Source organism: Lemur catta, chromosome 4, assembly GCF_020740605.2.
Source record: "Lemur catta isolate mLemCat1 chromosome 4, mLemCat1.pri, whole genome shotgun sequence".
Classification (NCBI taxonomy): Eukaryota; Metazoa; Chordata; class Mammalia; order Primates; family Lemuridae; genus Lemur; species Lemur catta.
The window spans coordinates 56,712,974-56,735,480 of NC_059131.1; the positions used below are offsets into that span (position 1 = coordinate 56,712,974).

Here is a 22,507-nt window from a genome sequence, read left to right on the forward strand (position 1 = left end):
TGTAGGTGTTCTAAAGCCCAAGAGCAAGTGTCCTCTGAGCTCCAGTTTGGAGCCCCAATTCTAGGCTACAAGATGTCTTGTCCCCAGGGGGCTGAACTGGGGCTTCCTGTGTCTTCCTCAGCTCTTGAGTGGGAAGCTGTGTTGGGATCCAAGACTAACGTTCTGAACATGGGTCCTAAAGGACCTTGGGCAAGTCATTATCTTCTCTGGGCCTCAATTTCCTTCCCTCAAAACGACGGTATAGGACCAGATAAGTGAGTTTGAAGGCCCTTCCCACCAGTGTGCTCTTATTCTAGGACACAGTTGCAACCCTGATGAGAAGTTTTATAGCTAAAGTCAGTGAGGATTTATTGAGTCCCCAAACACCAGTTCCTTAAACCACTCCAACAACTGCTGTGAAGGTCACTGTGAAGAGACCCTGGGTAGGGGATGCTGGAACCAGGTGGGACGTGGCAGGTCACAGATGGCTCTCAGGCTGTCTGCCTTTAGCTCCTTTTGTTCCAGATTCTAGCCAGAAGCTCTGGGACCTGGCTCTTGCCTCTTATTGTAGCATGAGGTGCCCTTGGGGGCCCTGGGGAAGGGAAGGCCAGTGGTGTGGCTTCCCTCAGCCTAGCCAAGCCCCAAACCCTTTTATTCTACCTGGCTTCACTTGTCCCTAAATGCTATCCCCAAATTTCAAATAGCAAAATTCCTGGGTTCCTCCTTCTCAGCCCAGAGTCACTTATGGCTGGAATATGGGACCAACTCTTCTACCAGAAGGTCCAGGGTGGTTGCAGCAGCTCAAAGGTGGGGATGCTGGTGACATTGACTGGGATGGAAATGATGGCCCATGGCAGCCCATGCTGTTCCAGTGAGCGGCGGATCATATAGCTGGGAGGGCATGAAGAGAGGTGGCGATGGTCACTTTCTCAGCATCCCATCATGCCCCACTGTCCCCACCACTCTGGGAATTCCAAAGCCCAGGAACTTTTGCCCTTCATCTGCGGCACTCCAAGCCCATTGGAAGGGACTGGTGATTACCCTTGACCTTGACCCCCCCCAAGTCATGGTACCCAGCCTGGAGCTGACACAGCCAGAGACAAGGAGCCCTCACCCATCTCGGCCGAGCAGGAAGAGGGCAGGGATGTCAGCTGTGCGCTGGGTACTGTCCTGGATCATCTCCACGTAGAAGCTGTCATTGTCAACTGCGTTGTCTGAGATGATCACTGCCCGCGCACCGTGCTCCTGTACCACCCGGGTCTTGGAGAGGAAGGAACAGCCCCTGGAAGAGGTGGTGATGAGACCAAAGGAAAGGCAGGTCCCAGCTACTCTCCCCCAGACCATCACCCTGGGAGTATGGAAGGAGGACTATGAAGAACTTGTTATAAAGGCTTGTAAGTAAATAGCCAAAAGTATGGATAATCTTAAGACATTTCTTAAAGACCCTTAAAAATATGAATCATTTAAAAACAGCAATTTCAAAGCACCACCACCACCAATAATCTCAGAATCTGCCCATGCCTGCCCACTCTTTACCCCCTCTCCACCAGAGCGATCTGGTCCTGGATGAAGAAGCCGTTGCTGAGTTCCCCGCAGGCCTCTGGAGGTTCAGCGGGGACAAGGTGAATCTGCTCATACCTTGTGTGCTGAAAAACGTTTAGACATTTGGAGGTGAGAGTGTAAGGAGACACATCGGCTTTAAGACTGGGCTGACAATCCCATCTTATTGGCACTTCATAAAGTGTGAAGGAAATGTGGAGTGGTTTCTGTGTTGCTAAGCACTTGAGCATTTTTACTTAATTCTCACAAAGGCCTATCTGGTTGTTTTACCCTACTCTGCCTTTCCATGAGATAGGGGAATTGGTTATAGACCCAGAAAGGGGAAGTGACTTGCCTTAAGTCACATAGTTCAGAGCTAAAGCTGGCAGAGGAAACTGTTGCTCTTGGTATTTCATTTTTTTGTGTCCCCCAAGGAGACAGCTTGTCCCTCCACTGTGCCCAGGTATATATTATACCCAGGGGAGTAGCTGGAAGTGCTTCCTTTCTGCAGTGCAGCTCCTGGAGGACAGCTGGATTCTGCTCCCTTGCCTTTCTCGGCACCCAGGTGGGATGAGAGTGGAAAGGGGAGGCTGAGGATCAGAGAGATCAGGGGCCTCTCTGAACTTACAAAGATACCACCGAAGTCCTTGGCAGGTGTGGCTGTGAAGATGTATCGAATGTCCCCAGGACTCAGCACTTGAAAGTATAAATAATCATGGATGCGGAAGCCTGAAAGATAAAAGAGTACAGGTGAGAAGCCTCCTGGGAACAAGCTGGTTCATGTTCAGGTCACAGACCTGTGTTTTCAACTGGGTTGGCTATAATCTGGGTCCAGGGTCCCAACTTCAGCTGGTTGGATCCCCCAGGTAGGTGGGATCGATGGTCTTTGCCCTGGGGAGGATAGAATTGATGCAGACAGAGTTAGTAACCCCAGAGGTTTAGAGCATCTGCTGCTGCATACACAGGCGAGCCAGGAAGACAGAGCTCTAGGGTTAACCCATTTTTGCTCTGAAGACCTGGGAGTTTCAGGTTAGAGATGTAGTGGCCTGAGTACAAAACAGTTCTCCCAAAAACTTAAAAGCTGACTTTCTAGTCCCACTGCCATACCTCTAGTCCAGTCACTACCATCTCTTCCTGACTGTTCAGCTTCTTAACTGGTCTACCTGCCTCCATTTTTGCTCCCTAAGGTCTATTCCCCAAACAACAACTTGAGATCTTAAAACATCCTAGCAATTATATCACCATGCTCAGGACATCAATACCCTTCAACGACTTCCCTTTGCACTTAAAATCTAAACTTTTAACGGTGGCCTACAAGGCCCTGCTTGATCTGGCCCCTGGCCACTACTACAGTCTCATCTCCTTCCTATGTTCAAGCTGCACTGGCCACCTTTCAGTTCCTTCATTTCTCAGGGTCTTCCTGCAAGCTGTTCCTTCTACCTGGATGGCTCCCTACTCCCACTCTCCTGCCACCACTTTACCTGGCTCACTCCTAGTCATCCTTCGGATCATAGCTTAAATGTCACTTTCTCAGAGAAAGCTTCTGCCTCATGATTGCCCTCCCCTAAACCCATTCAAATGTACTATTTATTTCAATTGATATTTCAACGTAATAATTATACAGGTTTCATAATTGTTTAATGTCTGTCTCTTCCACTAGGGCAAGGATCTTAAGTTTGTAGCTTCATTCAATACTGAATCCCCAGAGCCTAGCATAGTGGCTACAATAGAGTGGGTGCTCAATAAAGGTTGAATGAATAAATAGCAACTGTGTCCAGCTTCACTGCACTGAGGAAGAGAGTTGCCAGAAGAACTAGATTTCTCTGGGGGTATGGAAACTTCTCTTCAGGACCAGAGTTTAATGTTTTACCTGGACTTGAGTTCTGGTTTCCTTAACCCAGAGAGATTGAGGAATGTTGAAGGATAAAAGCTGCTGTCATAGGTCCATTAGTCAATCAACAAACTACTGAGCCACTACTATGTGCTAGGGTTGGGAATGGTTGTGGCTTTAGCTGTCCTTGCTTACTGCCCAAATCACAGCCACCAAGTAGAGCTCCACTGACTTAGTACTACTTAGCTATATAGACTTTTGCCCTGGAAGTGGGGCTCCCCATCAGATACACCCCCGGGAAGCCTTCCTGGATTAGTGGTAAACTTCCCCTTCTCCCCCCACACATCCTTGCTTGCCTTTGCATGTGCTTATCTGTATAAATTGTGGGTATATCTGCCCGTGTAGGTGCAACCGGTTGTGGGTACTTACGTTTTGTGCGTGTGAGCCCACGTGTAGGAATGTGTGCTCCTGTATATATATGCGAATGCTCACATACATATCTCCAGCTTGTAGCATCTTTAGTTGTCCCTTGTGCCTCCTCCTGGTCTTACCCTAAGTCACCTACCTGGGTAGGTGCTAGTGGGTGGGGAGGCGGGGGAGGTTCCGAGATCTGCTTGGACGTGGGAAGCTGAGGATTCAGAGCTGAGCCTCAGGCTGCGCCCAGCTCATGTCCCTGGGGACCAGCACCCACTCACTCCAGCCGCCCGTCCCCAAACCTGTCCTGCTCTGAACTTGCGGGATCCCCAAGGTGACCCATGGCCCCCAGCCCGAGACACGCGCAAGCTGGAGGCCAGCCCCGCCCCGCAGCGCAGCCCCGCCCGTTGCCGCTCACCGTGGGCTGCGACGCACACGGGGAGCCAGAACACGAGACAACACCAGCCCGCGGCGCCGGGGACCATCTCCAGGGCCCGGCCCGGCGCCGCGTCTCCTCCCGCCGTCCCCGCGCGTCGCTCGCCGGACTTTAGCCTGACAGCTGCTCCGGCCTCCCGCCCACATACCCGCTCTCGCCGCTGGTTGGACAACGGGAACGAGGCCCACGGCTGATTGGCTCTGACGCCTGCTCATGTACCCACACTTTCCGCCTCTGCGCCTTAGCCCACTTCCTATTGGTCGAGACAAGTGGGGCCGAGGGCTGATTGGCCCAAACTCTGGCTACCGCTGGCCCTCACCTCAGCCCCGCCCCAGCATTTCTCAGTTTGGGTTTGACTTTCCGGGACCTCGCCGGCTGTGGGCGGGCCGGGGAGGAGGAGGAGGTGGCCGTAGGCGCCCCGGAGGACTGGCTTCGGCCATCGAAAGTCCTGGCCGTCAGCTCTTGTGGACTCGCCGGATCCCCCCGAGGCCGTTTCGCCTGACGATTTGCCTCCTCCCACCCCCTCCTCTGGAAAGCATCCGCCTAGTCCGGCGGTCCTCCGCCCAGTTCCAGCGGCGCTGGCCGCGGTCTGATGCACGCCATCCGCGGGCAGGCTCTGGCCAGTACAGAGCCAGAAAACCGGCATTGAGGCCAGCTTCCCACGCCCGCTTCGCTAGCACTTACTGTGTAACTTGGACTTGGACGCCTTTCCTAACCTCTCCGTCTCGGTTCCCTCATCAGTAAAATGGGCATGATGATAGTACCAACAGAATAGGCTTGTGAGGATTAAATGAGATGACTCACGAAAAGTGCCTACTTAGCATAAGTCTGTCTCACAGTTGGCATTTAATAAACGTTTGGCTTTATTGCATTCCTTGGTCTGACGTCCGTGCGTAGAGGAAACGGAGTCAAGGTTCACAGGTGACAGGACCGAGGGAGCAAGGACCCCCAACAGGCTCAAAGACAAAAGCGCGATCGACACGCAACTACCCCGCGATAACTAGCGCCTCTCGCTAGAGCGTCCTCTAAAGCCCAGCCTCTGGCTCTTCTAGCCCCACGGACTCTGTGGTAGCGAACCATAGAGTGGCGGAAGTGGCCCGTCCCCTTCCTCTCTCGGTCCAACGGCTCGGCGAAGCTTCTGGGGATTTCTGTAGCGCGGGGCATTGTGGGTTCCTGGGCGGCCCAGACAGAGAGAGTAGAGGAAGAGTTGCGGGGCCCTGAATAGCTTCCAAAATGATGGTGAGTGGCGTCTCGCGCATCCGCCGCCATCCGCAGCCATTTGGCTGGTGGCCGGCGCCGCCCGGCTGGCGTCCGCCCCGTGGGACCTTTTTCCGTCTATCGCCTCCGTTCTCGCCCCGACCCCCAGCCTGTGGGCGACCCCGGCTCGCCGCGGCCCGGCTCGGCCCGAGCATCGGGCAGGAGCCGTTGGCGAGGGCTGTTTGGGGCTTGAGGGGGAGCTGTGGTCGGGCCGGTTGGGTACTATAAGTCCCAGGGTTCTTCAGGGCCGAGAACCCATGTCGGGGACCTCTTTTTCGAGCACTCCCCCTCCAGTCGGGACCTGGGTGAAACCAGTGCGGGTCGAGCGTGCTTACGAGGTCGGCGGCCAGACTTGGAAGCCCAGGCTGTCCTGGGAAATGCGGACTCTGAAAACATGTGCTTCTGAGAATGGGCGGAGGCGGCATGTGCTGTGTCCGGGGACTCTAGTTGCTCGCTGTCCCCAAGCCCGCCTGCCGATGCATGCGGGGAAACAGACACTTCCGCTAGTATTCACTGACTGGCTCAGTCGTTAAATAAACGCATAGTGAGTGCCTGTTGAACGTACTAGGCCCTACTGGTTGCTGGGGGTGCAGTCTCAGCCAGGAGAATGGGCAGGACAGATGGGGGACACTTGAACAGAGGTGGAAAGACCCGGGCTCTGACTCCCTTGACATTAGACAAGGTTTCCTAGTGGACTACTTAACTCTGGGTGTCGTTTTCTTAAAATTGGGGCTGATGGGGTGGGGGTGGGGGGTTGCTGTGAATCTTGGAGGCGACTAAAGGGCTTCTGTAAGCTCTGCTCTCCACTCCCCCCCCCCAGCCCGTCTTCTCCCTCTCAGAGCTGCAGATACCTTCCGTGGGTCCCAAGCCTCAGTGGTATCTCCTGGGATGCTATTGAGTAGGACCAACTCTAAAGAGTTGTTTGATGGCAAAACCCTGACCGATATATTGCGTACTTGGCAGTTCACTTTATCCATGTTGCCTTATCAAAACAACTCAGTCCTCTGTTCTTTTCCCGTGTCTTGCAGCTTCTCCTTGTCTTGATAGATGTCAGACTGACATCTGTGAGGTGTTCCCCCTCCTACCAAATGTCCTGTGAATTCTATTTGTACCCAAAGTAGAATGAACTTGGCATTTATCTGTACTCCCTCTCCCCTTTATTCCTCCAGCACTGCCCTTTTTCAGTCCATATTCAGCATTACGTATTCAGTTGAAGTCTTCCTCATCTTCTGTGCAGAAACAGCATGGTATAGCAATTGAGAGTAAGGGCTGTGAAGCCACACTGAGTGCCTAGATTTGTAACATGGAATGTGCCTAGCATGTAGTAAGCTCTCAGCAAATGTTAGCTCTTATTCTGCTAAGTGGTTGCTTGCTTCCTTTCACACCTACAGTCCAGCCTGCTCCCAAGGCTTCCATAAGAGCTTTGGTTGGCATTCCAAGGAACTGAATCATAACCAAGATTCTTCTGTGTGGTGATAAAACCCTTCACCAAGGGGCTCCAGACCACAACACTTGGATTTTCCCTAAACTGACCCCTGCTCTGTCAGATTGACTGTTTCTCTATTGTATCAGCTCTTTGTATCTCTTCCCCATTTTGCAGTGTGAAACTACTATCACCAAGAGTCCTCCTGTCATCAGATTGGTCTCTGATATTCTAGAAGCCTTCTGTGCTTGAAAGAGAGGTTAAAAGGTCCCCCAAAACTTCAATCCTGTGACTTTGTTACAGCTCGTACAGAGTGTGTATCCTTGCCTTTGTTGAACATTATGTGCCTTGGTATATACACATCTGATCTTGTTTTGTAGAACATCAAGCTTAATAATGCTGGGTAAACGTTTTAAATTAGGATGAAGAGGAAGATCATGAAGCTGAAATTCCAAAGCCTTCCATGATACCCCTGGCAGATTATTGGATTCTGCTATGTTCTTTACTTGAGGAATAAAAATGAGTGAGATTGACAGTAACTGAGGGACAGAAGCTGGGCTTTCTATATCAGCGTCTGCTGCTGAGGAACTGTTAGAGGAGGGCCCAGCCTGCCATTTCTACAGAGCTACAAAGCATAGGCATGGGGACTATGGGGTCAGCTGCTTCCAAGCCCTTCTTGCTTCGTACTTAAGAATTCTCAGTAAATTTAGTGTCACTCTACTGCCAGTGCTTTTCCAAAACAGTCAAGAAGCCAGTGCTATCTTTTTTCATGGTTTATATCAAGCACTTTGAAGTAACAGTTGAATTTTTCAGCACCAAAAGCTGCTGAACATGGCTTCATGTGTGCCCAAAGCTTGGCACTCTACAAATCAAGGTTACTGTGGTCCTTGCCTTTGGGAAACTCATACTTAAAGATGATGGTGATACAAAGGTTGTGAGCAAGGGACAGCAAAGAGAAAGTCATGGGATCCCCTGTTCAGGATACCCCTGTTTACTGCAGTAGAGAAAACTTCTCGGAAGAATTGGGATTCTGAGGAATTGCTGGCCTGGTGGTAAAAAAGTGGTTTTGGTAGAAATGGTGTGGTGGCTCTTGTAGATGGGGTTATAATTTGCAGGTGGAGGTAAGAAAAAGTATACAGAAGCATTGGATAAGTTAGCCTGTTGAAGAGATGGAAGAACCTGTTAAAGGTGATAGGAAGGGATTGAGACTCAAGTTGGTTTTTTATTTAAATTATAAGACTCCATTGAGGGCAGGGTGGACCAGAGAAGACTTGAGACTGCCATAAGGAATGGTTTCACAGGACTGGGTGATGGTGAAACCTTTCAGGAGACACAGCTTTCCCTTACAGAAGGCACCAGGGACTGGGCCAACTGAAGGGCCTGAAAGAATGCTGGAAGGATAGAGAAGTCATTTCTTATCACCAGACCTGGGACACTCCAGAAACAGGAAGGAATTTCCTCTCTAGCCCATGCCTGACCCCAGATGTAGGGGGTTATATGACAAGCATTCTTTAAAAAAAAAAAAAAAATTAATGAGTAATAAGTGATTATTTGACATCATTTAAAAAATTTACTGAGTAATATATTAAATTACCTCTACTCTCTTATTCCTTAGAGTTTGCTGGGCATCTTTCCAGCCCATTTTTATATATCCACATATTATGACTTACCTCTTACCCATTTTCTACAGTGATTTTTGTTTTAATGTAAATTACAGTGTGCCATTCCTCTGCTGAAAGTTTTTCCAGGGCCGTCTTTCTTTGCAGGAATGAAATATAAACTCTTTACCATACATTGTCTACAAGTGGATATGTGATCTAGTTCCTGCCTGCCTCTTTAACTTTATTCCAGTCTTCCTCTTGTTCTTTACTCTATAGCTACCCTGGCCAGAGGAGTTGGACTTTTTAAGGAATTGCTTAGTTAGTACAGAGTCAGTCTCATGGGTTGCTAGACTCTGTTTTTGGTACGTGAATTCCTCACTCCTTACTGTTAGCCCAGGACAGCCCCGTGTTTTCCTGTACCTTTCCTGCTTGGATCCCTCAAATACCCCAGGGGTAGACTAGTGCAGTGGCTTTTAAACTTTTTATTGCATTCCATACTAAAGAAATAAATTTTAAGCCATAGCCTAGTAATACACATTTAAGTAACACAATAAAAGTTTTGAAATAGTATTTACCTTCACTATATATTGTTTCACACAAAAAATTAGTCAGAAACACTTGGGAAGACTGGATCTGGTTCATGAGCTCATTTCTGAAGGCTAAGGCTTAGATGCAGAGAGAAAGAACCCTGGTTTGCTAAGTTGAGAAATTACTGTCTGTGCTAATGGTCATTAGAGCAAAGATACCTGAGCAGGCCCTTTAAAACAAGCAAGTGTGCATTAGTGACTCTGGGTATTTAAAAAATAAATAAATGTAACAAGCAAGCAAGTATCCCTGCCTTCCCAAAGTTTCTAAAGCAAGTCTGCAAATAAGGCCCTTATAGGGATAGTGACTATTCTGGAAGCCAGTACAAAATAGAGAAAAACTTCTTTGGGGTAGCTGATTGGAAATAGTCACACAGAAGCTTTATTGAGCCAGCATGAGAGAGAGACACACTACTGTATGAATTAGACTTGTCATTTTGCGAGGCAGGACAAAGGTGTTCTTTGTTTCTCTGCCTGTTTTCTTCCACTCCAGCTGAACATCCCTGACAAAGCTTCCTGCCTACGCATCTCCAGGACAACACCTCGAGCTGTTGGCTTCTTGCATTTTGCATCAGTGCCCCATCTGCTTCTGTAAGATTGAGCTGTAATAATAGACAAGTGGATGTTTTGCTGGGGGCTGAACACTGAGCAGGGCCTGCTTCCTCCTGTGTTGTGACCTAATTCCTCAGCACAGGGAATAAGGGCAGAAGTTGAAAAGTTTATGCTCATTCAGCTGGGCACTGGTGAACACATGATTTATTCTGTCACATCAGTGCTTCTCAAACCATTTTCCTGTGTAGCACACCTGCAGGGTATGCTATAATCTTAGCAGTACTCCAGTGGTAGAGGCTAATGGGGAATGGATGTGGTGGACAGTGGGGGAATATAGTTTAAGAAGGCTTCCAGGTAATTCTGTTCCAGGGGAGGTGGGAGCATTTTTCCTCTCCCCTCCCCCTTTGAATCTCATCGTAATAGATGATTATTAAAAGCAGTATATTGTTCTTTCTTCTCTAGCCCACACCAGTTATTCTGTTAAAAGAGGGGACTGATAGCTCCCAAGGCATTCCCCAGCTCGTGAGTAACATCAGTGCCTGCCAGGTGATTGCTGAGGCTGTAAGAACTACCCTGGGTCCCCGTGGCATGGATAAGCTTATTGTGGATGGCCGAGGTAAGTCTACAGGGTTTCTCAGGCCTGTATGCATGAGAGGATGCTCCTAGGGAGTGTTTTGGACTAGCACAGGTTGGCATTGGAAATCCCACTGCTTTTAAGATCTCTAAGGGATTGCTCACTCTGAAGCAGTTCCATTTCATACCTTGTCCTGAATGCTGAGCCCTTGTGGTATTATATTTGAGAACCTGGGCTCAGGACCCCATTGCCTGAAGATAGGGCCTAGAAATGTGAAATCACATCATCTGGAGTTGCCTGTGGTCACTCCCATTGTATCATTGTCAAGACAAGGAGAAAATTCCCCCTTACATTTTAGTGTATTAATTGATGGGTGAGGGTGTCCGCTTGTTTAGAATATCTAAGTGGTTGCTCTTATTTTAATATTTTCTACATCCAATCAAGCTGTACTAATTGCTGTTCAAAGAATATCAGAAGCCTGTGGTCTTTGAAAGCTTGTGATTTTAGGGGGCCCTTTGTGCACGGAGCTAACTATATAAAATCAGATCAGTATCTGTCCCCTTCAATCTTGCCATGATCCCCTCTGCCCCATCCCAATAAAGTGTATTTGGACTCCAGGTCCAACTAGAAGACAGAATTTAAAAAAAGAGGCTTTAAACTTTTATTTGTTTCTTTTAAGGCAAAGCAACAATTTCTAATGACGGGGCCACAATTCTGAAACTCCTTGATGTTGTCCATCCTGCAGCAAAGACTTTAGTGGACATTGCCAAATCCCAAGATGCTGAGGTAGGAAAATCAATTATATGTTTAAATGGAGCTTGAAAAACATGCTTGCTTGCTCCTTCACTCTCCTCTCTTAAAAGTTTTTTTGTTGTTTGTTTTGTTTTGTTTGAGACGGGGTCTCGCTCTGTTGTCTGGGCTGGAGTGCGGTGATGTCATCATAAGCTCACTGCAGCCTCAAACTCCTGGGCTCAAGTGATCCTTCTGCCTCAGCTTCCCAAGTAGCTAGGATTACTACACCACACTCAGCTCATTTTTGTATTTTTTTGTAGAGATGGGATTTTGCTGTGATGCTCAGACTGGTCTCAAACTCCTGGCCTCAAGGGATCCTCCTGGCTTGGCCTTCCAAAGTGCTGAGATTACAGGCGTGAGGCACCATGCCTGGACATTTCTCAGTTTTCTTTTTCTTTTCTTTTCTTTTTTTTTTTTTTTTTGAGACAGAATCTTGCTTTGTCACCTGGGCTAGAGCGCCATGGCGTCATCCTAGCTCACAGCAACCTCAAACTCCTGGGCTCAAGGTGTCCTCCTCCTGCCTCAGCCTCTTTCTCAGTTTTCTTAAAAAGCTGTCTTGTTCTTTTTCTCCCTCATCAAAAATTGGATAGAGATCCCATTACAGAAAAGCACCATCTAAGAAAGATTAGCAAACTAGTAATCTGTTTATTCCTAATGGGTTTTTTTTTTTTTTTTTTGAGACAGAGTCTCACTCTGTTGCCCGGGTTGGAGTGAGTGCCGTGGCGTCAGCCTAGCTCACAGCAACCTCAAACTCCTGGGCTTAAGTGATCCTACTGCCTCAGCCTCCCAAGTAGCTGGGACTATAGGCATGCACCACCATGCCTGGCTAATTTTTTCTATATATATTTTTAGTTGGCCAGATAATTTCTTCCTATTTTTAGTAAAGACGGGGTCTCACTCTTGCTCAGGCTGGTCTCGAACTCCTGACCTCGAGCGATCCACCCGCCTCGGCCTCCCAGAGTGCTAGGATTACAGGCGTGAGTCACCGCGCCCGGCCTATTCCTAATAGTTTTTGAAATACAAAAACTGCAGCAGGTCCTGGGAGGTTTGTTTTAGTAGGATTTGGCTGAAAATTATGTTTTTGTAAACTCCTACAATACTTTTTGCTCCTTAAAGATTATTTTTCTCATGCTTCTTGGTACCATGGTTATTGTGACATGTAAGCATTGTATTATAAGCATGACAAGAGCTGTCTTATTATCACGATGCCTTGTACATAATAAATAAGTTCTCAGTTAATTCACATGTGTGATTTTGTGATTTCATATCCTGAGAAAATTTGATTGCCTAAGTCAGTCCTTTTTGGAGAATGGCTCTGGGGAATTAATTCGGGACTATTTGACAAGATGGATGCATACTGTCACCTTCTTTCTACTTGTTGCAAAAACCTATGCTTCCAGAAAAAAACTTGACACCTATTTAAACAGTTGTCTAGTTTAAATGGGTAGAGTGCCTAAAAATGGAGTTTCAGGGCTTAATTTCCTAAGTATCAGAAAATGTTTATTTCCTATCTTCTTCTTCCAGGTCGGTGATGGCACCACCTCAGTGACCTTGCTGGCTGCGGAGTTTCTGAAGCAGGTGAAACCATACGTGGAGGAAGGTTTACATCCCCAGATCATCATTCGAGCTTTCCGCACAGCCACCCAGTTGGTATGAGAGTACTGGTTAACTTGACCTTGTGCCCGGGCACCTTCATGTTCTTCTTAGTAAGGGGAATACTTTTCCTGGTGTGCGGTAGGATTGGCGAATAAGGTTCTTTGGGCATTTTCTGACTTCTTCCTAAGATTCTCAGTTGTATTTTTCAGTAGCTATTTGATGTGATATATTAATCTTTTTAAGCTTCAGGTTAAACAGCCTAGTAGACTATGCTGTAGCTATAGGCTCTTAGTAAGTAAGGGCTATTTTTGTTTTTATCAAGTTCCTCATGTCATATCTTGAGACCTAGTTATTATTCACTCTTTAGTCTTCATTTTGTGATTTAGGCGAGGTACTTAATCTCTCTAGGCCTTTCTCCCGTTGCCGTCTCTGTTTCGAGTGGGGACATTAAAATGAGATCATAGATGAGGAGCATTTTGAAAAAGATTAAAAGTTTACTATATATATTTGTATATTGTATATGTAACGAATATATAAAGTAGTAGAAGTTGTCATAGGTGCTTTCAGTAAGCCAGAAGGTTTGGCCTAATTTGGTGTCATAACTTCTTTCTGCTTATTTGTTTCAGTGTGTTACCTACAGATCCAGAGCTAAATCTTGGAAGCCCCCTGTTGATTCTTCAGAACTATATACCTACTCTACATTTCTAACTTTTGGAGTTTTCTAAACTGTAGAGATTTACATTTTTCTGAGCAGTTAAAAGACCCAGAACGTTGTTTCAACTGTAGAGTAGAAATGTTTAAGATTTGGAAGTAAATAGACTAGGAACTAATGAGAGATTGGGATCCACTTTAGCAGTATGTCTTTAGCATAAGAGACTCATTCAATTTCTGTTCTTGGCAGGCAGTTAACAAGATCAGAGAGATTGCTGTGACTGTGAAGAAGGCAGATAAAGTGTAAGTTTCCTTTGGACTTTGTCAGAACCTTGACTTCTGTGGCCAAAGGGGATGTAGAAGCATGTTGCAGTCTCTATATGGGCCTGGGATTGTTTGGCTCTTGTGAGACCTTTGGCTGTGCCCCAGCCCACACAGCACAGAAGAGGCTATAGACTATAGTTTAAAAGCTGTCACATATGAGATGTTTGACTGCAGTCACCATCTGTCACTGACTGATAATCTGCCCTAAAGATACAGAAGGCGAAGTTGGAGAGGGCCGACTTTAGAGGCTAGAAGGGAACCGCCTCCACATTGCAATGGAATCAGATAAGAGGGGTTTGCTTTTCAAGACTTGATGCAGGTTCTGCTCTTGTGTCCCAGGGAGCAGAGGAAGCTGCTGGAAAAGTGTGCCATGACTGCTTTGAGTTCCAAGCTTATCTCCCAGCAGAAAGCCTTCTTTGCTAAGATGGTGGTTGATGCGGTGATGATGCTCGATGATTTGCTGCAGCTTAAAATGATTGGAATTAAGAAGGTACAGGGTGGCGCCCTAGAGGTAAGCTTGCTTCCCTAGACAGCTCCTGCTTTCACATTGACCCTTCAGACAGCCTCATATGGGAGAAGGGCACACACGACAGGTGTACAGAAAATGCATGTTGGACAGGAAGTCAGACTGGGATGGTACTTCCCACATTGCCACTACAGGCTGTAACTGTAGATACTTTTGGATAAAGATACTCTATGGATCTTTATTTGCTTGTCAACAGAATAGAAAATTGGACTGGTTGATTTTCAGAATCTCAGATTCTCTGTATGAATGTCGGGGTGGGTGGGTAGTAGGGCTAGCTGAGATAAATTATATATGACCCTCCCAATTAATAAATCTGAGAGGTACTTTCTAGTACACTCTTTAATCGCAAGTGATATTGTTAAGCTCTCCCTTTTATTCATCTTTTTTTTTTTTTTTTTTTTTTTTTGAGACAGAGTCTCGCTCTGTTGCCTGGGCTAGAGTGCTGTGGCATCAAGCCTAGCAACCTCAAATTCCTGGGCTCAAGCAATCTTCCTGCCTCAGCCTCCCAAGTAGCTGGGACTATGGGCACACACCACCACACCTGGCTCATTTTTTCTATTTTTGGTTGTCTGGCTAATTTCTTTCTAGTTTTAGTAGAGTTGGGGTCTCACTCTTGCTCAGGCTGATCTTGAACTCCTGACCTCAGGCGATCCTTCTGCCTCAGCCTCCCAGAGTGCTAGGATTACAGGTGTGAGCCACCATGCCCAGCATATTCATCTATCTTGAATAGATGATACATAGTTCAAACTGTATAAAAGGGCCTAAAGTAAACAGTAAGTGTTCCATATATCACCCTGGTCCATATGCAGCCACTATTATCGGTTTGTATATGTGTATCCTTCCAGAATTACTTTGTGCATATATGAGTATGTATGTAAATAGTTTTTTTAAACACAAAAGACTGCTTTCAATATATAGTGTTCTATGACTTGCTTATGTCCCTTTAACAACCTACTTTAGAAATTGATTTGTATCAGTTTGTGTGGCTCTTCACTCAGTGCTGTCCAATAGAACTTTCTGTGGTGGTGGAACTGTTAACATATCTACACCGTCCTGTTTACATGTGGTAGCCCTATTTACATGTGGCTACTGAGCAATTATTTTTATCTCCTGGGCCTTCCTACTTCCATAAACCCTTAGTGAGATTAGATTGGCATCCACTAAGCTAGGAATGAGAACTAATAATGTAGAACTAAAATGCATCTAATGCAACTAAGGAACTGAATTTTAGATTTAATTTATTTAAATTTACATAGCAAGTATCCTGAAATGTTCTTTGATATCTCCGTGCTACTTTTGACCTTTTCAGTCTCTGGCTAATACTTCTTACTCTATTCCTCAGTGATCTCAACTGAAGTGATTTGGACAGGGGAAGACCTACTTGAAATATAGCCTATCTCTTTTCTTTGACTTTTACCCTCCCAGATTGTATTCACAATTTGTCATTCTCCCTTCTGTTGTGGCATATGTCAGACCAGTGGGCTGAGGTTCTCTTTATTTACATATGTATGCATAGATGGAGAGAGTCTCCCTCGGTTGCGGTTGCCCAGGCTGGTCTCGAACTGCTGGCATCAAGTGATCCTCCCACCTCAGCCTCTCAAAGCACTGGGATTACAGGTGTGAGGAACCATGCCCAGCATATCCACTGCTTTAGTAGCAATTTTTCATCTCCTGTGCCTTCCTACTCCATAAACCCTTGAAATTAGGTTGACATCCACTAAACTAGTGATCAGAACCAATAATCTTATCTGGCAAGAAAGCCAAGGCTCTCTAAGCCACACTTGTGTTTTCTCCAGAATGTCCCACATTTCATGTAAAACTATTAGCATAAAATCTGACGCAGAATTCAATAAATGGTGGTAGTGATTATTTATTTATTATTGGGATTAACTGAGAACTTCCTGATCTTTATCTTTAGTCCTCAGCCTCTCCCCTGGGCCTCCTGCTTCTGTATCCAACTGCTGCTGAACTCTTGTCCTCCAAACCTGTAGCATTTTCTTTCTTGTCGTAGTTGGTATCACCACCATGTATTCAATCACTCAAACCAGCCATCTAGTGTCATCCTCGAAAACCTTTCTGACTCCTCACAACCTGTCAATCGCCATTGTCTCATTTTTACCTGCTAATTCACTAATTTTTTTTTGAATCTGTCTCTTTTTCCTGGGACCATGGTTGTCCTTCCTCCAGTCTTCCATCCCCTAAATCCATTCTATTTACTACTGTTGCAAGGTGGAGTTCCTCACTTTACTCCTCTGCGTGAAGCCTTCTGGGGTCTACATTGCCTCCAAGATAAAAGCCAGGCCTTAGCATAGCCTATACTAGCCTTGTAAATTGGCCTCTGCCCACTCCCCTCTTCCTCATTGGCTGGTCCCAGTCTTTTACATTCTAGCAACTTCAAATGGCTTTTCATTCTTTGATTCTACAGCACTGCCTCCCATCTGTTGGGAACATCCCTTTGTTCTGTTTGACAACTCATTTCTGCTGATCCATCATGATTCACCTCAGGCATCGCTGTCTTCAGGAGGCTGTGGATTTGAATGAATGCAGGGATTGGGAACAGATACTGTTCGCTAACAGGCTACAGTAGTACAGATTAGAATTGTGGATAAGCACTGACAGAGAACCTAAAGGTCATTGAACTGAATATCCTTTTTTATGGTGTGAGAAATGCCTTGGTCATTTAGTAAGAAAAAAAGATCTGGGGCTGGACGTGGTGGCTCATGCCTATAATCCTAGCACTTTGGGAGGTGGAGGTGGGAGGGTTGCTTGAGCACAGGAGTACAAGACCAGCCTGAGCAATAGTGAGACCCTGTCTCTTCTTTAAAAAAAATAAAATAAAATAAATTAGAAAAATGTCTTGAGATGTGAACCTAAGTCTCATGGTAGTGCTGAGTCCTGAGTGCAGTGTGCTTTCTATCATGCTCTGCTGTTAAATCCAGCCCACAGGAAACTCTTACGGAACAAGCGGTAGAATCTTATGTTTTGAGGGATTGAGTTGGAAGGAGCCATGATGATAGGTTAGGAACTCAGGAGATTTCTAATTCTTATGATCTTTTGGCTTCATCTTCTGGAGAGAAGAAGCATCTAGGCTACAGCACATCCCATGGTGGTTGTGTGTTTGTGCACTGCAGGTGGGGGTGTGTGAAGGTGTATGTGTAGATGACTTGAGGTTTGGGAGTAAGGGCATAGAAGTGGGGAGCTTTGCATAGCTTCTGCCTTATTCATAAACACCTGGCTCCTTTTCTAGTGCACCGCATGTATCCACTGACAAGTGCTTCAGAGGTCAGTCTTAGGGGACAGCCTAGACAGGCCTTTACCATGCTTTGTCACTGAACTGAATGATTTTCCTTATATTAAACGGATAACTAAAATATGTTTTGTGTTACTTTTTTTTGAAAAGTTGATTTGTCCCAGATTTTACGATAATGGAAAGGCTTTGTTATAGCAGTGAAAAAAAGACCTGATTAACCCTTTCAGATTCACAGGAGTGGACAAGCATGATCCCACCAAAGCACTAGCTTGATTGTATTTCGTGCACGTACTAAACTGCTGGACTGTTTTGTTTTTTTTAACAGGATTCTCAGCTGGTAGCTGGTGTTGCATTCAAGAAGACTTTCTCTTATGCTGGGTTTGAAATGCAACCCAAAAAGTACGATAATCCCATGATTGCCCTTTTAAATGTTGAGCTCGAGTTGAAAGCTGAGAAAGACAATGCTGAGATAAGAGTTCACACAGTTGAGGTAGGCCTCACTAGCTGGCAGTGGTGTGGAAATGGGCAGCTTTCTGGGCCAGAGCCTTGGGTCTTCATGGCTGTCTTGAGCCCATCTCTGCTTCTCAGGCTCTTTGTGGGCCCCTTTCTCCTCCTGCTTCCCCGAATATTGATGTCTAAATACCAGGCCCACTTCTTTTCTCACTCTGTACTCTCCCTGAGTGACCTTGACCTAAGGAAATTGGAATAGGGAAGACCTATTGAGATGTTATGCTCTGGCCTTGAGGAAGAGGTTGGCAGGGGCTCTCCAGGTACCCAGCCTACCCAGTATTTTGATTCCCCTTGTTTGTGCTGGTATGGGCTCCTCCCCTGCTAGACTGGGGCTCATGCTGCAGGGACGTGTGCTCCTTTCACTGATATTGCCAAGGCTGCCTCTGAAGGTATCAGTGTCACCCAGCTGTGAGCAGCTCTTGGGAAATATGTTCCTAGCACAGAATGGCCTTTGGAGGAGGGATCTTATTGGGAACTCCATGGGTGCAGCACTTCAGAAGAGAGTAGAACTCAGCCAGACTAAACTACTTCTCATATCATGTCAGTGCCAGCTTTGGCATAGCTCCCAGCCCTGGGGTTATCTTCTGCTTTTGTGTTTGGAAGTTCTAAGTTATCTTATAGGGTCCTTTTTTTACTTGGACTGAGGAGCAGCTATTTTGTTTACCCCTGTTAATTACCAGATAAATTAGTATGTTTTATTTTGGGGAGTATATGTTACCCTACCATATATGACAACCTCCACCCCAAAGCATTGTCATCCTTTTCTGGGCCTCTACAGGATTACCAGGCAATTGTTGATGCTGAGTGGAACATTCTCTACGACAAGTTAGAGAGGATCCATCATTCTGGAGCCAAAGTCGTCTTGTCCAAACTCCCCATTGGAGATGTGGCCACCCAATATTTTGCTGACAGGGACATGTTCTGTGCTGGCCGAGTACCTGAGGAGGATCTGAAGAGGACAATGATGGTATGTAAATTTTCACAGTCTGCTGCTTGGCCTTCATGGCCCTGAAGGGGTTTTCATTCACCACTGTTGTAATAGAGTGCACTGTCAGGTTGGCATGGGAATCCAGCCCTGTCTTATAACTCTTTCTTTTTGCTAGGAAGCACTGCATTCATTCCCAGTGTGTGTGTGCACTCAGTGACAGAAACTGCTTTAAAGTTACTCTAACCAGAAAAGTCAGGAAATAAATCTAGTTTGTGAGAGAACCTAGCAGTAATGCTGTGATTAGCTGAACAGACTCAGGTATTGATGGGCCCAGCTAGATTTCTTCCCTTTCTTGAGCATCTCACAAAAGACACTTTTAGGTTTAAAGTACGGTTCCTGAGTTCAAATGCTGGGTCCAAAGCACCCTAGTTTGGGGAAGAAAGTGTAAGCCAAATTGAAGGGACCCCCATCTCCTTTTAACTAGGCCTTTAACTTGCTCTTAATGTGTTTTAGTTCTATTTTGTTTTCTACTCTCAGAGAGGGGGAAGGGTCTCTTGGAGCTCAGGGGAAAGGGGAGTTTATCGGTGCAGAGGGTGCTGGAGCACCGTGGCAGAATCCAGCCTGGGAACTGGCTTTCAGACTAAGTGGCAGGAAACTGGGCTCATTGTGAACCTTCACTGCTAGATCTCTTCCCTGTGAACTCTTCCCTGTGCCTTAGGCCTGTGGAGGCTCAATCCAGACCAGTGTGAATGCTCTGTCAGAAGATGTGCTGGGTTGCTGCCAGGTGTTTGAAGAGACCCAGATTGGCGGCGAAAGGTGAGCCATAGGCCTCGGCTGTCTATAGGCTGAGGTCACAATATCTACCTGGGCCTAGCCCTTTGCCTTGTTTTGGGTGTAGTATACAGTTTGTACTGCTCTTTCTTCAGGGTTTCACCTTTTGGGCATGAAGAGCTCAGATATATTCAGTGTTACAGGAGAGAAAAAGGCCTACTTGGGTCTAAAGTCTGACTCCACAACTTTTTATGCCCTAGTGGTGCAGCCCCAGAGCTTTCCAAGAAAATGTCTTTAAGTTGGGATTGGGCAGCCTGAATGAAGAACATAAGAGTAGCTACTGAGTCCTAGGAGAGCTTGGCAGTGAGGATAGGACAGCAAGATGGTGGCAGAAAGGAGTTCACGTGTGTATGATTTGATTCTCGGCATAGGTACAATTTTTTCACTGGCTGCCCCAAGGCCAAGACATGCACCTTCATCCTCCGCGGCGGTGCTGAGCAGTTTATGGAGGAAACAGAACGGTCCCTGCATGATGCCATCATGATCGTCAGGAGGGCCATCAAGGTAAGGTACTGGGCTGATGGCCTCCTCCTGCACAGCCTGCTGTGCCTTAGCCGATCAGACCTGTATGTGTGTGTGGTGACTCCTTCCCTATGTAACCTGCCTTCCTGGGGCGGTGTGGCGGGCCCTGCTTTACCCCACACATCTAAGAGAAACTGAGCCTCAGTCTCTCAAAAATAGGTTATGCTGCTAAGATTTGTTGTTAGCAAACTGTGGAGCTGCTGTAGTCAGCCATCCCAGTGATTGTGCCAGTACCTCGAGCTACAGATGACCTTGAAGAGTCAGAAACCATAAGGCTCACTGGGTTGAAGTTGACATGTGCTAGATAGGGGCCATGTCTGAGCTTCTGGGGCTTTGGGTGAGGGAAGGAATGAGGAACCACTCTCTGGGCTGGAGGACCTGGTGAGTGGCCCAGCTTGGAGCTTGGACCAGGGATCGCTTAAATTGAGAGATGGTCTCATTTCTGCAGAACGATTCAGTGGTGGCTGGTGGCGGAGCCATTGAGATGGAGCTGTCCAAGTACCTGCGGGATTACTCAAGGACTATTCCTGGAAAGCAGCAGCTGTTGATTGGGGCATATGCCAAGGCCCTGGAGATTATCCCACGCCAGCTGTGTGATAATGCTGGCTTTGATGCCACAAACATCCTCAACAAACTGCGGGCTCGGCATGCCCAGGTGGGTCCTTTGTTTCCTCTGGGTTCAGGGATTGGTGGGTGCCTGGGGCTAGATTCTGAGTGCATGCTGTGCTTACACAAGCTGTGCCCAGGTGATAGGCTGCAGCTCCATCCAGTACCAACTAACTGTTGTCTCTGAAGTCAGAGGGGAAGCCATGGTGCCAGGACTGGAGGTCCAGGGTTTCTTCAGTGCTTCTACCAAGAGTATGATCGCTCCTTACAGTGCTTTGAGAGGAGCCCAGCAGCCTCCTGCCTAGAGGACTCGTGCAGAGCGTTTCTTAGCGTGGTGGTGAAGCACTCCAGAGCCCTGCTGCGCTGTGGCCCTGCTGTGGCTTTACCACCTCCAGGTGTGATCCTGGGCTAGTTACTTCAGCCTCTAAGAATTTAATTTCCCCATTTGTTAAGCAGATATGTTTAACTGGTCAGCACTGTGATAGCAACACTTAGTGAATGACCTTGCTTCTGGCTTGTGTTAGGACGTTAAGCAAGTCACTTTACCTCTCTTTGTCTCAGTTTCCTCATCTATAAAATGGGGCTTAATTTAAGCAATGAGATGAGGGAGTGGGAAAGAATCCATTCTTGTTTCTCTTGAGAACTCATAGTTTGATACACATAATCCTCAGAAAACCTGAGGATGGGGCTTGCCTGATGGAGGGCCTGGAGCTCTTGGGTGATCAGTTTGTCCAGGCTTGGAAGGGAGTGGTTGGCAGGAGTAGGGGTGCTTCCAGGTTCCTGAAAGGATGCCATAGGAAGATGCTGTCTTCCTGGAGGAAATGCTGTCAAGTTCAGAGAGCCCAAAGATTTCTAACAGTCCAAGTGTTCTGGAGTACCAGTATACAAGAAGAAATTTGAGAGCAGTTCCATATTATCTCCCTTCTTTTCCTGCTCTTTTAGGGGGGCACATGGTATGGGGTGGACATCAACAACGAGGACATTGCTGACAACTTTGAGGCCTTCGTGTGGGAGCCAGCTATGGTGCGGATCAATGCCCTGACGGCAGCCTCAGAGGCGGCGTGCCTTATCGTGTCTGTAGATGAAACCATCAAGAACCCCCGCTCGACTGTGGATGCCCCCCCAGCAGCGGGCCGGGGCCGGGGCCGTGGCCGTCCACTTTGAGAGGCATCCCACCCATCACAGGACTGACTGGCTGCAGGGTGCACTTAGTCTCCCTGGCTTGGTTAATTGATGTTACAAGGAAAGGGTAGTAATTGGCCCATTCTATTCTCACTGGAGGTTATTTAAATAAAACTTAACACTTAGAATTAACTTTGTCAATTATTTTGGCCTGGTAGTTTTACTTACAAATGTTTGACTGCAGCTCAGAACTTTAGTTTTGTGTGCACTTGCCCAGTAGGTGGGCTCCACTGGAGTGGCCCTTGTCTGGGGGTGTCACTGTGGTTGCATTCTTTGTCCCAGAAATGGCTAAGAGATAGGGAGTTGCTTCCTTTTATTCTGACATGATCTTATTTAGCCCTGGCCTAGCTAGGCACCACTCCCAGGGTTTTTCTGGTTTGAGTGAATAGATTGCATTACCTTGTCTACCCTGTCTGCCCCTTCTGCCTCCATGTTCTTTTGGCTCATTCTCTCATTCCCTGTTACTGCTGATATCGGAGTTGAGGACTCTGAGGTGGAAGTTTTGGAGAGGCCTCATTCTCTCTAAACTCTGGTGACCTCTTGGAAGTCTAGTAAGATGACTGAAAGGGCCCCCATCTGGTTGCTTCAGTCCAGCCACC

The 22,507-nt window shown here is 46.9% G+C and overlaps 2 protein-coding genes across 2 annotated transcripts; one reads left to right on the top strand and one right to left on the bottom strand.

Annotated features, from left to right (window-relative positions):
* Positions 1 to 303: 303 nt before the first annotated feature.
* PRADC1 (protease associated domain containing 1) lies at positions 304 to 4,357 on the bottom strand. The gene is made up of 5 exons (XM_045549863.1): positions 4,182 to 4,357; positions 2,147 to 2,247; positions 1,516 to 1,625; positions 1,094 to 1,261; positions 304 to 870 (listed from the first exon to the last, which is right to left on the bottom strand). Exons 1-5 carry the CDS (start codon positions 4,246 to 4,248, stop codon positions 750 to 752), a joined length of 567 nt encoding a protein of 188 aa, XP_045405819.1. The 5' UTR covers positions 4,249 to 4,357; the 3' UTR covers positions 304 to 749.
* A 925-nt stretch (positions 4,358 to 5,282) lies between these two features.
* Positions 5,283 to 22,036, top strand: CCT7 (chaperonin containing TCP1 subunit 7). The gene is made up of 12 exons (XM_045549861.1): positions 5,283 to 5,438; positions 10,079 to 10,232; positions 10,870 to 10,976; positions 12,507 to 12,632; positions 13,480 to 13,532; positions 13,893 to 14,064; positions 17,655 to 17,819; positions 18,618 to 18,806; positions 19,486 to 19,583; positions 19,970 to 20,102; positions 20,569 to 20,775; positions 21,669 to 22,036. The coding sequence occupies exons 1-12, from the start codon at positions 5,433 to 5,435 to the stop codon at positions 21,888 to 21,890; spliced, it is 1,632 nt and encodes a 543-aa protein (XP_045405817.1). The 5' UTR covers positions 5,283 to 5,432; the 3' UTR covers positions 21,891 to 22,036.
* Positions 22,037 to 22,507: the final 471 nt, after the last annotated feature.

Coding starts and splice junctions, on each gene's coding strand:
- PRADC1 (XM_045549863.1), bottom strand. CDS start 4,248: ATGGTCCCCGGCGCCGCGGGCTGGTGTTGTCTCGTGTTCTGGCTCCCC. Junction 1,262..1,515: donor ATCGCTCTGGTGGAGAGGGG/GTAAAGAGTGGG, acceptor CACCTCTTCCAG/GGGCTGTTCCTTCCTCTCCA. Junction 871..1,093: donor TTCCTGCTCGGCCGAGATGG/GTGAGGGCTCCT, acceptor ATGCCCTCCCAG/CTATATGATCCGCCGCTCAC.
- CCT7 (XM_045549861.1), top strand. Junction 19,584..19,969: donor ACCCAGATTGGCGGCGAAAG/GTGAGCCATAGG, acceptor TTCTCGGCATAG/GTACAATTTTTTCACTGGCT. Junction 20,776..21,668: donor TGCGGGCTCGGCATGCCCAG/GTGGGTCCTTTG, acceptor CTGCTCTTTTAG/GGGGGCACATGGTATGGGGT.